We start from the raw sequence: 12,976 nt of genomic DNA, 5'->3' as shown, positions 1-12,976 counted from the left end.
ATCTAGATTTTAAAGTTTCGATTTGCACCTCAGTTTATGAGCTTAATTTACGAGCAGATAAATGCCAGTGAATAACTCGAAGAACGTTGATATATAAAACTGGGAATTCTAATCAACGATTAGGTTATAGAATAACTAGGAAGAGAAGCTGTGTGATGCATAGAATATAAAACAAATTATGATGATGTCGCGTTAATTAGATAATTAGAGAAAAAATGTCACGAAAAACTAAAAAGGCTAATTAATGATCTAAAATTCCTCAAATTAATTCATAAACCCAAGTCTATAAAGAAAAATGTATCATAAAATTTTCACTGACTTCAAATTTGACATCATGCTACATAGTCTGGTGTCAGCTTGACAATCAATTATGAGATAAGGTCAAACCTTTCAAGAACCTTGACAACTTCTCACTGTGTTCATCCAGCAGACTCGAGTGTGATGAAGAAAACAACACTTAGTCGTCTCTTGATGGATTTTGGGTTTTTGATTCTTCTTCAAGATGACTGCCAAAACTCAAACATGTTTGCCGTCTCCCAACACCGGCGGTTCGTGGAAGAAAACGCGCGTCTCCCGAGTCCTCCGGATCGGCGAGGAATTGGCGAACCGTCCGCCGACCAAAAGATCGGAGTGGTCCAGAGCGCGAAACCGAGACGGTACACGCGTCGCACAGAGGATCCCCTTGCAAGATACGCAGCGTAGACGCACAGGACAGCTGATCCTGCCTCCCATGCCTCTACTGCCACTTCTACAGTGTCCATGACAGCGACATGACATCAATAATAATTCTCTCTATTTCTTTTTTGTTCTCGGTTTTTTTTTTAACATACCCCCGTAGAAGATCTTAATTTCGTATATATATATATATATATATATATATATAGGAGTGAGAACAGTTCTAGAAATTGTTGCATATTACCCCTGAGAAGGGGCAACGACATTATTTCGATCTTGGTGAGAATATATATGCAAAAGTCTCATTCTGGGGTTCTATTTTTTACGGGCGGAGAGGGCTCTTTACATTAAGATCTGAGGAGAGAGTGGTACCAGTGCGGCGATCCCTTTCTCTCTCTTCCCTTTTGATTAGCAACGGATTCGGGGGCGATGCCCTCTGAATTCTCGCTGGAATCGGGTGGATCTTAGTCGGGAGAGGACGAAGAAGGAGAAATATTCCGCCTTTTGTAGTGTTGTCTGCTGAATCTGGAGTTAGAATAGATGATACCTGCGGTCTTTGGTGGTGGATTTGTGTCCGTCTCGGGCCGTTGGAGTCATGGGTGAAGAAATGGTGCTATTTTGTTTCGAAAGTTGAGATTTTTCGGTTTAAGATAGGGATTTCGGTAGTCATGGACTGGGTTTTGTAGGGTTCGGGAGTGTAGTATCGAGGCGTTTAGTTGAGTTGTGGGGTGTTTGTTTCCTGTTTGTGCCTTAGGTTTCGTGGAGAAGGGAGGGAGTGGTGTTCGGTGGAGGTGACTCGGATTTCAGATTGTTGGGCTATTCTGAAGGGAAGTACGAGGACAAGTGGAGTCGATCGGTTCTCCACTTTAATCTGATTTTTCTGCTCTCCAAGCAGTTCTGCGCACCGAAAGGTAAGAAACTGATTCGATTTATTGATTACTGCGGTTCCGAATGAGTTCTAGGTTTTGTTCTTTCTTTTAGGTATCAGAATCCCACCCACCTTCGGGGTTACTTTTGGGTCACTTTGTTCTTGTAGCTTAGGGATCCTAAGTCCTGTTTTGATTCCTTATCTTCAGGAGATCGCGAAAAGGGTGGGAGTCTTTTGAATCTATACATCGGTTGGCTAAAAGGTGAGAATTTTTGGAACCTTGCTGTATCTCATGTTTTTCCTTTTCCTGGTGTAGTTCTTTCTGTAGAACTTGTGCCTGAAACCAGTAGAATTTTCTTCTTCTTTCCTTTTTTTCTTCTTTTTTGCAGCATTCTTTTGAAACTAGCTAGAATTGCTCTTGCCCATGCTCACATTTAGCAAATCGATGAAAGAATCATCAATGAAGCAAAGTGACAAGTGCCTGGACTCCCAGCTGTGGCATGCCTGCGCCGGTGGAATGGTTCAGATGCCGGCAGTGAACTCCAAGGTCTACTACTTCCCACAGGGTCACACGGAGCATGCCCAAGGGCTTGTGGATTTTGGGACCTCCCAGCGAATCCCACCTCTGATCCTTTGCTGTGTAACTGCTGTGAAATTTATGGCTGATCTGGAGACTGACGAGGTGTTTGCAAAAATCAGCCTGGTTCCACTGAGGCCCAATGAGCCAGACTTTGGAGAAGATGATGGACTGGGTCTCAGTATAAATGGAGTTGATGTACAAGAAAAGCCGGCATCTTTTGCCAAGACTTTGACACAATCGGATGCCAATAATGGTGGGGGCTTCTCTGTCCCACGTTACTGTGCTGAGACCATCTTCCCGAGGTTGGACTACTCGGCTGACCCTCCTGTGCAGACCGTGCTTGCAAAGGATGTGCATGGTGAGATTTGGAAGTTTAGGCACATATACAGGGGGACACCTCGTCGGCATTTGCTGACAACTGGGTGGAGCACTTTTGTTAACCAGAAGAAGCTTGTGGCAGGCGATTCAATTGTGTTCTTGAGAACAGAGAATGGGGATCTCTGTGTGGGAATCCGACGGGCTAAACGAGGTGGGATTGGTGGGGGTCCAGATATCCCGTCAGGATGGAACCCACCGGGTGGGAATTGTGCATCTAGCTATGGGGGCTTCTCTGTCTTCCTAAGGGAGGAAGAAAATAAATTGATGAGGGGAAATGGCAATGGTGGTGGTGCTGGTGGGGCTATGAGGATTAGTGGAAGAGTAAGGGCAGATTCTGTCATCGAGGCAGCAACACTTGCGGCTAATGGGCAACCTTTTGAGGTTGTGTATTATCCTAGAGCAAGTACACCAGAGTTCTGTGTGAAGGCTGCATCAGTAAAAACTGCAATGAGGATCCAATGGTGTCCAGGGATGAGATTTAAGATGGCTTTTGAAACTGAGGATTCCTCGCGGATTAGTTGGTTCATGGGGACGATATCTTCTGTTCAGATTGCAGATCCTGTACGGTGGCCTAATTCGCCTTGGAGACTTCTGCAGGTATCCTCTTTATAGGTCATTAAAAATAAAATACATAATTTTGTTATTCTATAGTGTTAATTTGTTTGTTCATTTTCTTTTATCTTTTACAGATTATTCATAGTTTCTGTGCTTGATCTCTTTTTGTTGAAAACCTTCCTATTCACCTTTCTGATATGTAAACATCATTGTTCTGATCAATAGCTTAATTGATGTAGCACAAACTAAATTAGGGTTAGTGTTGAATAGTTTTCCTTCTCTCTACTTCCATTCCCATACTAATTGTGCTTGTGATTTGTTAGTTAGCCTCTTTTCTTGTTTATGGTCCCTTTTCGCATGGTTGTACCTATGATTATCTGCTTGTTATTAATGTTGATTTTGGATTATAGGCATTATGTTTCTTGGATAATCATGCCACCGATGGAGGCACCAGATGGAGTTTCTAGTTCTAGAGCATAAGTAATGGCTATCTTAGTAGGCATGATGAATGAGGTCCCTTGAACATATATCTTGATGATTGATTTCTTTCAGTATCATACATCCTTGCTCCTTGTGGAACCCACCTAACAAAATTCACAAATTTACTGTAAAATTTGTTTCTAATTTGGATCATTTGTCAATGATTCATCTATTTATAAATCATTATGTTGTAGCACTTGGATTTCTTCAATTAGTGATAAGCCAATAATGACTTTGCGTAAAGGAAGTCTCTTCAAAAGATACCTGGCAGAAGGTTGCTTGTCTCCTTTGACATATAGTATCTCAGTAGAAACATCAAGCAAATGTCTTGTGCTTTCTAGTTGGACACAAAGAAAATTGATTTAGAATATGCCAGTCTAGGAAACAAGAAAAAGGGAAAAAAATCCATCAAGGCTTCATGCATTTGATACCTCTCCTTCTCAAATAGTTATGTTGCTGCTTTTGACAAGTTATATTTTGTTTTCTGTAAGTTTTCATTGTATTTTGTGTATTACCCAGAAATGTTTGCACTATCATGCTTTGCATATACTAGAAATGAATTATTTGCTTTATGACTTAAGACTTCTGGTTGTTTTTTCTTAGTTTCATTCTCTCTCTGTTCCTGCACTTCCCTGCTGAAATGTAACCATCATTCAAACTGCCTTTGCAGGTCACATGGGATGAACCAGATCTGTTACAAAATGTGAACCGTGTGAACCCATGGCTAGTTGAACTGGTCTCAAACATGCCAGCTATCCATCTTGCTCCCTTCTCTCCGCCGAGGAAAAAGCTCCGCATCCCTCAACACCCTGATTTTCCCCTTGAAGGCCAACTTTCAACACCAATGTTCCCCGGAAATCCCCTTGGTCACTGCACCAGTCCTCTATTCTGTTTCCCAGACAGTACTCCTGCAGGCATACAGGGAGCCAGGCATTCTCAATTTGGTATATCTTTATCAGATCTCCACCATAACAAACTGCAGTCAGGTCTGTTCCATGCTGGCTTTCACCGCTTTAATCACACATCTTCACTCTCAAGAATATCAGCAGGTGTATCCGTTGATAGTCCTGCCATTGATAAAAACATTTCTTGTTTGTTAACAATTGGCAATACTTCCCAAAGCATAAAGAATCCCTGCAATGCAAAGCCACAACAATTAATGCTTTTTGGGAAGCCAATACTAACCGAGGAGCAAATTTCTCTGAGCAACTCTGGGGATATGGTCTCCCCTGGAGCCACTGGATACAGTTCTCCTGATGGGAATCTAGAGAAGACAACCAAATTTCCAGAAGCATCTGGTTCTGCAACTAACAAAAATGTGGCTGTGGATAATTCATCTTGTAACAGATTTGAGTGGTATGGGGATCACCATTCATCAGACCTTGGTCTGGAGACTGGACATTGCAAGGTTTTTATGGAATCAGATGATGTTGGCCGCACCCTTGATCTCTCTGTGTTTGGTTCTTATGAAGAACTATACAGAAGGCTAGCCGACATGTTTGGGATTGAGAAATCTGAGATGATGAGCCATGTGATTTATAAGGATGCGGCTGGTGCAGTTAAACTCACTGGAGATGAACCTTTCAGGTTAGGATTCCGATAACAGCCACAATCAAGTTTTTGGAGTGTCCATTCTCTCTTGTGGTGGTTTTAGATTGTCATTTCATTGTTGAAGAACATTTATATGTTTAGACCATACTTAACAATCTGCATCCCTCTTCCATAAATTGGGGCAAAATTTCTCTGAACATTACACCTATTTAATTCTTGCTTTTTCCCACTTGATTTCTTTGTGTTTGCCTGTTCAACCCGTGGTATGGTTCTATAACTGATGACTTCAACTTGAGTCTTATTAAGGGATCCATGAGATTAGTTAGCTTGTTTTAGTACACCAGTTCAAATTTGTAGAGTTTCACAAACTGTGTCATAGTTTTCAGTCTGTAATTGGTTGTAACTTCTTTCTTTCCATGGACTATGTCACAGATAATTGTTTTTTCGTGGGCTGCACTTTCAGTTGTGTTTATGTGATAGGAGGCACTCATTTGTTTAAGAAATGTGAACATGTCTTTTTGACCCAAGAGTGTTTTTCTGATGGAACTTGTTCTGGTCTTGTTGCAGTGACTTTATGAAAACGGCACGGAGGCTGACTATATTAACAGATTCGGGCAGTGATAACATAGGAAGGTAGGAAAAATTGTCAGAATTTACTTTTAAATAAGCATCTTGTTCAGTGTTCCTCCTTGGACAATTTTCCTTCCAAGTATTTTTAAGATCCAGAATCCAGTCTTATCTATCATTTTGTTTGAGATGAGCTTTCGAGCGTTGGTCATTTATGTCAGATTAATTTACCTACAGGACTATTCTTTTTTTTTTTCCTTTTTCTCCTGGGCATTGCTTTGATGCTTTCAGAAAGTGCAAGCTTTCTGATGTCCTTTTTTGTATAGTAGATATATGGAGGTTATAAACTACTTGAACATTCATCTGTATCTTGGTTATTCATAGAGGTAAAGTCTATTTCTTTTCTTGATGAACCTGATAAGAACCTGGTTATGGTTGTTGTTAGTTCAAAAGACAATAGTCTTCAAAGGAACATTTGGCTTCTGAGACATGTTGGTGTCTTTGATCGATTGGAATTGTTATTTTTTTTGGTTTTCAGATCGATGCTACCAGGATCGTTCAGCGCAAACCTACAGTGCTGCAGTTGATTCACAAAGCCGTGGGGAGCTGCATGGACTTTGTTTAGTTGTCTGGAGTTGGAAGAAATACAAATCGAGTAGAGAATGTATTCAACAAACCCTTAATGCTGGTTGTTGCTTCTTCATTTTGTCTCCTTGTTTGCCAAGTGATAGACGGTCTGTTTCGAGCTTTTCTTTGCGTTTGTGAACCTGTAATAGCTAAGTAGCGCACTCTTCGAACTGTGTTTTTCAAGCAAGATTAGCATGTTTGCTTTGAAGGACGTAGATGCAAATTGTCCTTATCAATAACCATCGTGGCTCTACTTACTTGCAACTTTCTATTTCATCAAATGTTGCTGTCGAACGAGGTAGGTAGCATTCTCTTCAATTGGCGACTGTGTTTCCTTCATCAAGAGACCAATGCACTGAAGAATGCTCCACCGACGAATGTTTCCCAACTGCTGTGTCGTCGGTCATGAACACAGTAACCAGCAGATGTGACATGAGGTTAATCAGCACGTAAATCTCATATGATTTGATTCCAAGATTATAATAGTAAGAATCCCATCAGAAACACACAGAATTAAATAGGAGCCTCGTCGAAGACTGCACCGCGAATTCTTCCCATCTCCCTCGGCGCAACCGTAGGGATAGGGAATAAACTACTGCGTCAGACTTGGGGATCGCCGAACCGACACGATTATAATAACAAAACATACGAAATTGAATGCTATAGGCCCGGACCGGACCGGTAGCCGTGCGGTCCGACCCGCACGTGTGGGACAGGTCAGCGACGCCGTCTTGTGGGCCCCGCCTGTCCGTTGACCGGGAACGGTGGTAGCGCCGTAGTTCAAGGCGCGGCACAAGCAACGAGGAAGAGGGAATTGAATCGGGGACACACGCATTCCTTACTTCCATCCTCGTTTTTATTGATGGATTTCTTCTATGTTTTATAGCGACATCATGATCTATATTTGTCTGTTGGAGACTGGCTGGGTGAGTCAAAGACGTCCTCGAATGCTGTGCACAGAAACAAATGCCACTTTGCATTCAGTGCCTTGAAACAACATGGTAAACCCAAAGCACTTGCCTAAACCACCACGCCCTTGGCCTCCCTCCTCTCGCAGCAAAAAACGAAGCTTGGGCGTTGAAAGATCCAACACGGCGAGAGGGACACGACATGGGGTGCCGAGGCAGTCTGACATCAACCGTGTCCGGTTCGGGCTTCGTTCCCGGCCGACCGGTCCGGTTCCTGAGTCGTTCCGGTCCGCGGAATCTGCCCCCTCTCTCGCCTTCTCGGCTCCCGTAACGTCCCGTTTGGGAAGCGGTGCTGCTGCGGCCTTGGCCTCGGCCTCGACGGCAGTGTGACACAAGTCAAAGGTGTCGACCTGATCCGCGTTTGCAGCTTTGTGCCATCTCAAGGATATGGCACTCGTTACAAGAAAGCTTTTTTAACTTGCTGTGATGTCTTTTCCCGTGTGGTCAGAGCCGAGACATTGACTCCCGTAGCTCGAAGAACAAGATGAGATGTGGACTAAGAGAAGGCTGTCTTGTGGGGTGGGGGTGATTTAGGGTCGCTATCGGTTTCCAGCTTCTCAAACTTTTGTGTATAACACTTTTTTGTTTCTTCTGTGCCAAATTGTTCATACGGCAAAAAAGATGGTAGAAATAATAAAATATAGACCACCAGAAAAAATAAAAATAAAAATACATGGTAAAAAAAAGAAAAAGAGATCCAAAGAAATACTACAAAACTGAAGATTTTAAGATTATACATGTAAATTTTTTTTTTGGATGATATATTTTTTGGGATTTTAGAGGCAAATGTTTTAGAAGGAATGTTAGTACATAACTATAGAAGGACTCCTTATAAAGAAAGAATATTTTAAATATTAAAATTTAATTATTATATAAATATCATGTGTATTTCTACGATGCGAGAAAAAAGAATATTTTTTTTTAAAGATTTATTTGAAAAGGTGTACAAAAAGATTTGTGCTTGAGTTGAGTTAATTCAATAGCTTTGCAGTTGATATAGAAAAGAAGTGTGGAATCATATTAATCTTACATCAATTTATTTTTAACCCATCAGATTATACCGCAAACGATAAAACTTAAATTGATAGATCGATTTAAATCCAATATGTATAACTTAGATTGATTAGAGTATTAAAAATATTTATATGTATGAGATCAAAAGATATATATTGAGAGGAAAGTCTCAAGTTACATGTATTAGGTTTGATTCATAATTTATAAACTTTTAATGTTTTTAGATAAAATTTGGTTTGAATGAGTAAAAAAAAAAGTTAGAAAAATGAGTTGAGCCAATCATATTAGGGTTTAATTGAATGAGTAGATGTGAATGAGTGAATTATCTCATAGCACTAAAAAAAATACAAACTAAGTATGAACCCTCAAGAGTAACAAAAAAATAATCAACACACATATATATAATGAAATTATTAAAAATATTCATGTACATAAAATAAAAAGAGATATACTAAGAGCATAATTCCATATAGCTAAGAATCAAAAGAGTCAACTTACATATATTAACTTTGACCTGTAATATAAAAATTTAAATTTGTGGATAAAATTAGTATATGACTTGAAACTTTGATCAGTTTGACTGAAACTTATAACAATCAGTTTTATTTTCTTAATACATAGCTAAAATAAGATTTAAATATAAAGTATTTTTGTCGGATATTGTATTATATTGTTGGCCATTATCATAGATAAGAAATAATACATGATTTATGTTATTAACATAAACTTTACATAGCTTATGTATTTAATCAATTGATAAGAATATTTAGTCTCATATCATATTAATTGAAAAATAAGAGAATCAAAAACTTATAAACCCGTCGGATTACTCTTATCCTTAGTCTCATGAGCCTACGGAGTCATACCAATAATCATCAAATGTTAACTTATCACCGATTAGTCTTAAGTGGTGGCAATGATATGGTGTCAATTCCCAACCCACGATAACAAGTGTTAGACTCATCTACACTTAGGGCTCAACACAACGATCATCATCACCCACCACCACCAGGTGGGATAATAGTTCGGAATGGCAAAAGGCCAGGCTGGGCCGGTCATTCCAAACATCCACCAAGATCAATTTGTTTGAGAAGTTTGAAAATGTTGAATAATGTTATATTGTCATTTTGCTACAGTCCTATTTGAAAGAACTCTATCAAATAATCATCTTGTAGCTACTAAGACAATCAACTATCAGTAACTTAGACTTAAGAATCAAATTAATAAGTTAGCTGATTTATCCATATGATACAACTCGAAATACAAACACCTCTATAAATAGATTCGGAGGAATTATTCTTCGAGAAATCTGAATTATTTCTCTCTCATACTTCTTTACTTTGAAATACTATTCTATAGAATTAATAGAAACAAGTTTTGAATTAATAGAAACACAAAGGGTGCTTTTTTTTTATCAAGACATTAATTCAGGATTAATATCTAACCATAATATCCATTTCGAAAATACATCTACCTAAGACTAACATTCTTTATCATTAATAAATATGACAATTCAATTCAGATTTATCTTCCTCATTAATCAATAGAATTTAAGTTATTTATTATATCATCATTAATATCAAAGGAATCAAAAAGGATATATGAGTCATATTAATTCTAAAATTCGATATATTTCTTTCTACATATCACAACATTAGTTTTTTACTTAACATAATCCACTATGATATTTTCATAATGGTCCAATGATAGTATCTTTATTAAAGATAAATCTGGCCAAGTTTCATCTACTTATACAATGTAAAATAGAATAAATCATAAACACATAAATGAGCTTAGAGTGTCAAATAATCATTCATGAACATAACATAATATCAATAATAATGTATTATGCAGTCTTTTGACATATTTATTAAATAACTTGGGAGACAATCGTTTTGTTAATACATCTATAATCATAAGAGCGGTGCTAATGCATTTTACTTCCATATGTTTAGTCCTCCTTATAATACTTATCATTTTTAGGATGAATACTACTGTAGAATTTTCAAAATAAATTTTCAATAGCTTGGTAATGCTTTGGACAATCCTAAATTCTAAAATAAAATTTTGTAATCATAATCTGTAAACTATGACTTCAAAATATGTCACAAACTTTGACTTCTATAGTGTCGTAGCAATGATAGACTACTTTGCACTTTTCTATAAAATTACTCCTCAAACTTAAAGGAATAAATTCTTTTATATTAACACATCCAACAAAATCCAATCACTTCAAGATCATTTGATCTCCTATGACTGAGCATGTAATCTTTGTAAGTATATTAACATTTTATTTGTAACTTTTTAATAATTTATTTCAGGATTACCTTGATACTTGCTCAATATTCTGATAGTAAAATTAGTGTCTGGCCTGATTCAAGTTTCAACGTATATTAAGCTTCCACAATATATGTATAAGGAATTCTTTTTATTTGTTCTCATTCTAATTCATTATTTGGACAGTTAATTTTATCCCTTGAACAATTTTTCATCTTAAATCCCTTAAAAACTTTATTAATATTTACTTTATAACACAACCTAAACAATTCTTATGGTTTATCCTGAAATATTTTAATTCCTATCACATATTTTAATTCCTAAACAATTCAGTAACAAATGCCCTAGAAGAAGATTCATCCTGTTCTTTCCTTCTTGCATCTTCATTTAGCAAACTATCTTTAACCATATCTATAGTTAGAGTTTCCTCTGGCATGGAGTTGTAAATAGTCACCACATACGTTTCCCAACTTTCTAGTAAAGACCTGAGAAGTAATAATCCTTGCATCTCATCATCTATATTCATTTTCATAGTAACCAACTTGTTTGCAAGACTCTGAAATAGACTTATGTGCTCAACAATGTTACCACCATCTTTATACTTCAAATTTACAAGTCTTCTGAGGAGAGAAATTCTATTTCCCACTGTCTTTTTTGCAAAGAGATTTTCTAACCTTTACCAAACAACATCAGCTCTGGTTTCATTTGAAATATGCTCATACAAGTTTATATCCATCCATCTTCTAATATAGGCAATAGCTTTTCTATGTTGAACTTCTCATTCTTCATCGTCCATAGTAGAAGGTTTATCTTTAATCTTGATAGGCTTATATAAATCTTTGCAATGGAGCAAATCTTCCATCAGACGCCTCCAAGTGGAATAATTTGATGAGTTCAATTTAATCATACCATCTGACTACTCCATTTCAATCACACAAGAAAAAACTAGCACCAAATAACCTATTGCTCTAATACCACTTGTTGGGAAAAACCTGTTAAAGCGGAATATTCTTTTTCCTCATTGTGCATCAAAATGGGTTCCTCATCAAAATACCAACTTGATATCCAAATGAAAATATCAATCAGCACAGCATAAACAATAGAGCAAAAATCAATCACATAGTGAGACCAAATCTTTTAACGTGAAAAACCCAATGTGGGAAAAACCACGGGACCGTAGTCCACCTCAAACTTCCACTATCAATAGTAATGATAATAGGTTTACAGTAGGTCTTCTCTAGAATAACTAGAGGACCAGAATAACATCAAGATCATAGATCTTGGCTCAAGAATAACATATCTTCATCACATAAAATGGATCTCCTCATAAAAGAATTCTAGGTCTCACAAAGTGGATATAGCAGGAAAGTACCTTAGAGAGGGTAAACTGTAGATCAACACCGTTAGGATTGTAGAGTTTGTGCAAGGATTCTCCACATAAAATTTGGGTTGAAACTGATAACGTTTGGCCACCGATCGTCAAGTAGAAAACTCAGAAACCTAATCTTTCTCTCTCTATTTCTTTGCACGCCGCACGTTGTACGCTTTAATCTTTATCTTCCTCGTTTTGTCCTTTCTCTCTCTATTTCTTTAATTTCTTTGATTTAGGTTCGAACAATCAAATTTGTCCAAGCCCACATGAGGACTGGACCCAACAAATAGGATAATAACATCTATATCATTTGGATTTTTCTAGATAACCAATGAAAAATCCATTGGTCATTCTAAAATATAAATTTTTTTCTTATAAATTATAATTTCTTACTTGTGCTTTTAAATTAGATGTCTTCCTATTTCATATTTCAAATAAAATCTTTGAAACTATATTATTAAAAACTCTATTATTTATATATATATATATTATATGTATATTATGAAATGGGTAAAGGTAAATGACTTAACATACTCTTAACCATATCCATCAAGATGTGGTTATGCCTTTTTGCTATTATACCATTTGGTTGCATTGTACCTGACAGTATATTAAGCACATATGTCATGACTTTCAAAGAATTTGACAAATAAATCTTGACATTGTTCTAATTTATTATACGTATAATAATACTCACCATCTCTATTTGATCTTCTAGTTTTTAATTTTTTTATCTAATTACCTCTCATTAATGTACACTCAAGACATCCATTCATTCATATTTTTTATGCATAGATAAATATAATCATAATATAAAAAATCAATAATAAAGGTCATAAAATATTTTTCTCCATCAAAATATACTATAAAAATCAATAATAAAGGTCATATGGAAAAATCAATCAGTATCGAGAAGTTTAATCTGATAAATAAGGAAACAACGAGGCATACGAATGAAGGGGTAAATGATCTCACATTAATGCTTTGAGTGTAAACACCATTGCATAAATCAGATTCTGACTTGCAAATAAACTGTAAATGCATATCAAAATTTTCCTTTGGGC

General features: G+C 37.1%; 1 protein-coding gene across 1 annotated transcript; it reads left to right on the top strand.

The window, feature by feature from the left end:
• Positions 1-947: 947 nt before the first annotated feature.
• Positions 948-6,496, top strand: LOC135651769 (auxin response factor 18-like). The gene is made up of 6 exons (XM_065172186.1): positions 948-1,586; positions 1,752-1,805; positions 1,933-3,098; positions 4,207-5,123; positions 5,655-5,720; positions 6,193-6,496. The coding sequence occupies exons 3-6, from the start codon at positions 1,968-1,970 to the stop codon at positions 6,239-6,241; spliced, it is 2,163 nt and encodes a 720-aa protein (XP_065028258.1). The 5' UTR covers positions 948-1,586; positions 1,752-1,805; positions 1,933-1,967; the 3' UTR covers positions 6,242-6,496.
• The last annotated feature ends 6,480 nt before the right edge of the window (positions 6,497-12,976 follow it).

The sequence above is a fragment of the Musa acuminata genome, chromosome BXJ1-4 (genome assembly GCF_036884655.1).
Source record: "Musa acuminata AAA Group cultivar baxijiao chromosome BXJ1-4, Cavendish_Baxijiao_AAA, whole genome shotgun sequence".
Taxonomy (NCBI): Eukaryota; Viridiplantae; Streptophyta; class Magnoliopsida; order Zingiberales; family Musaceae; genus Musa; species Musa acuminata.
Note: the sequence above shows the minus strand (reverse complement) of the source record. Positions and strands in the feature narration are given on the sequence as shown.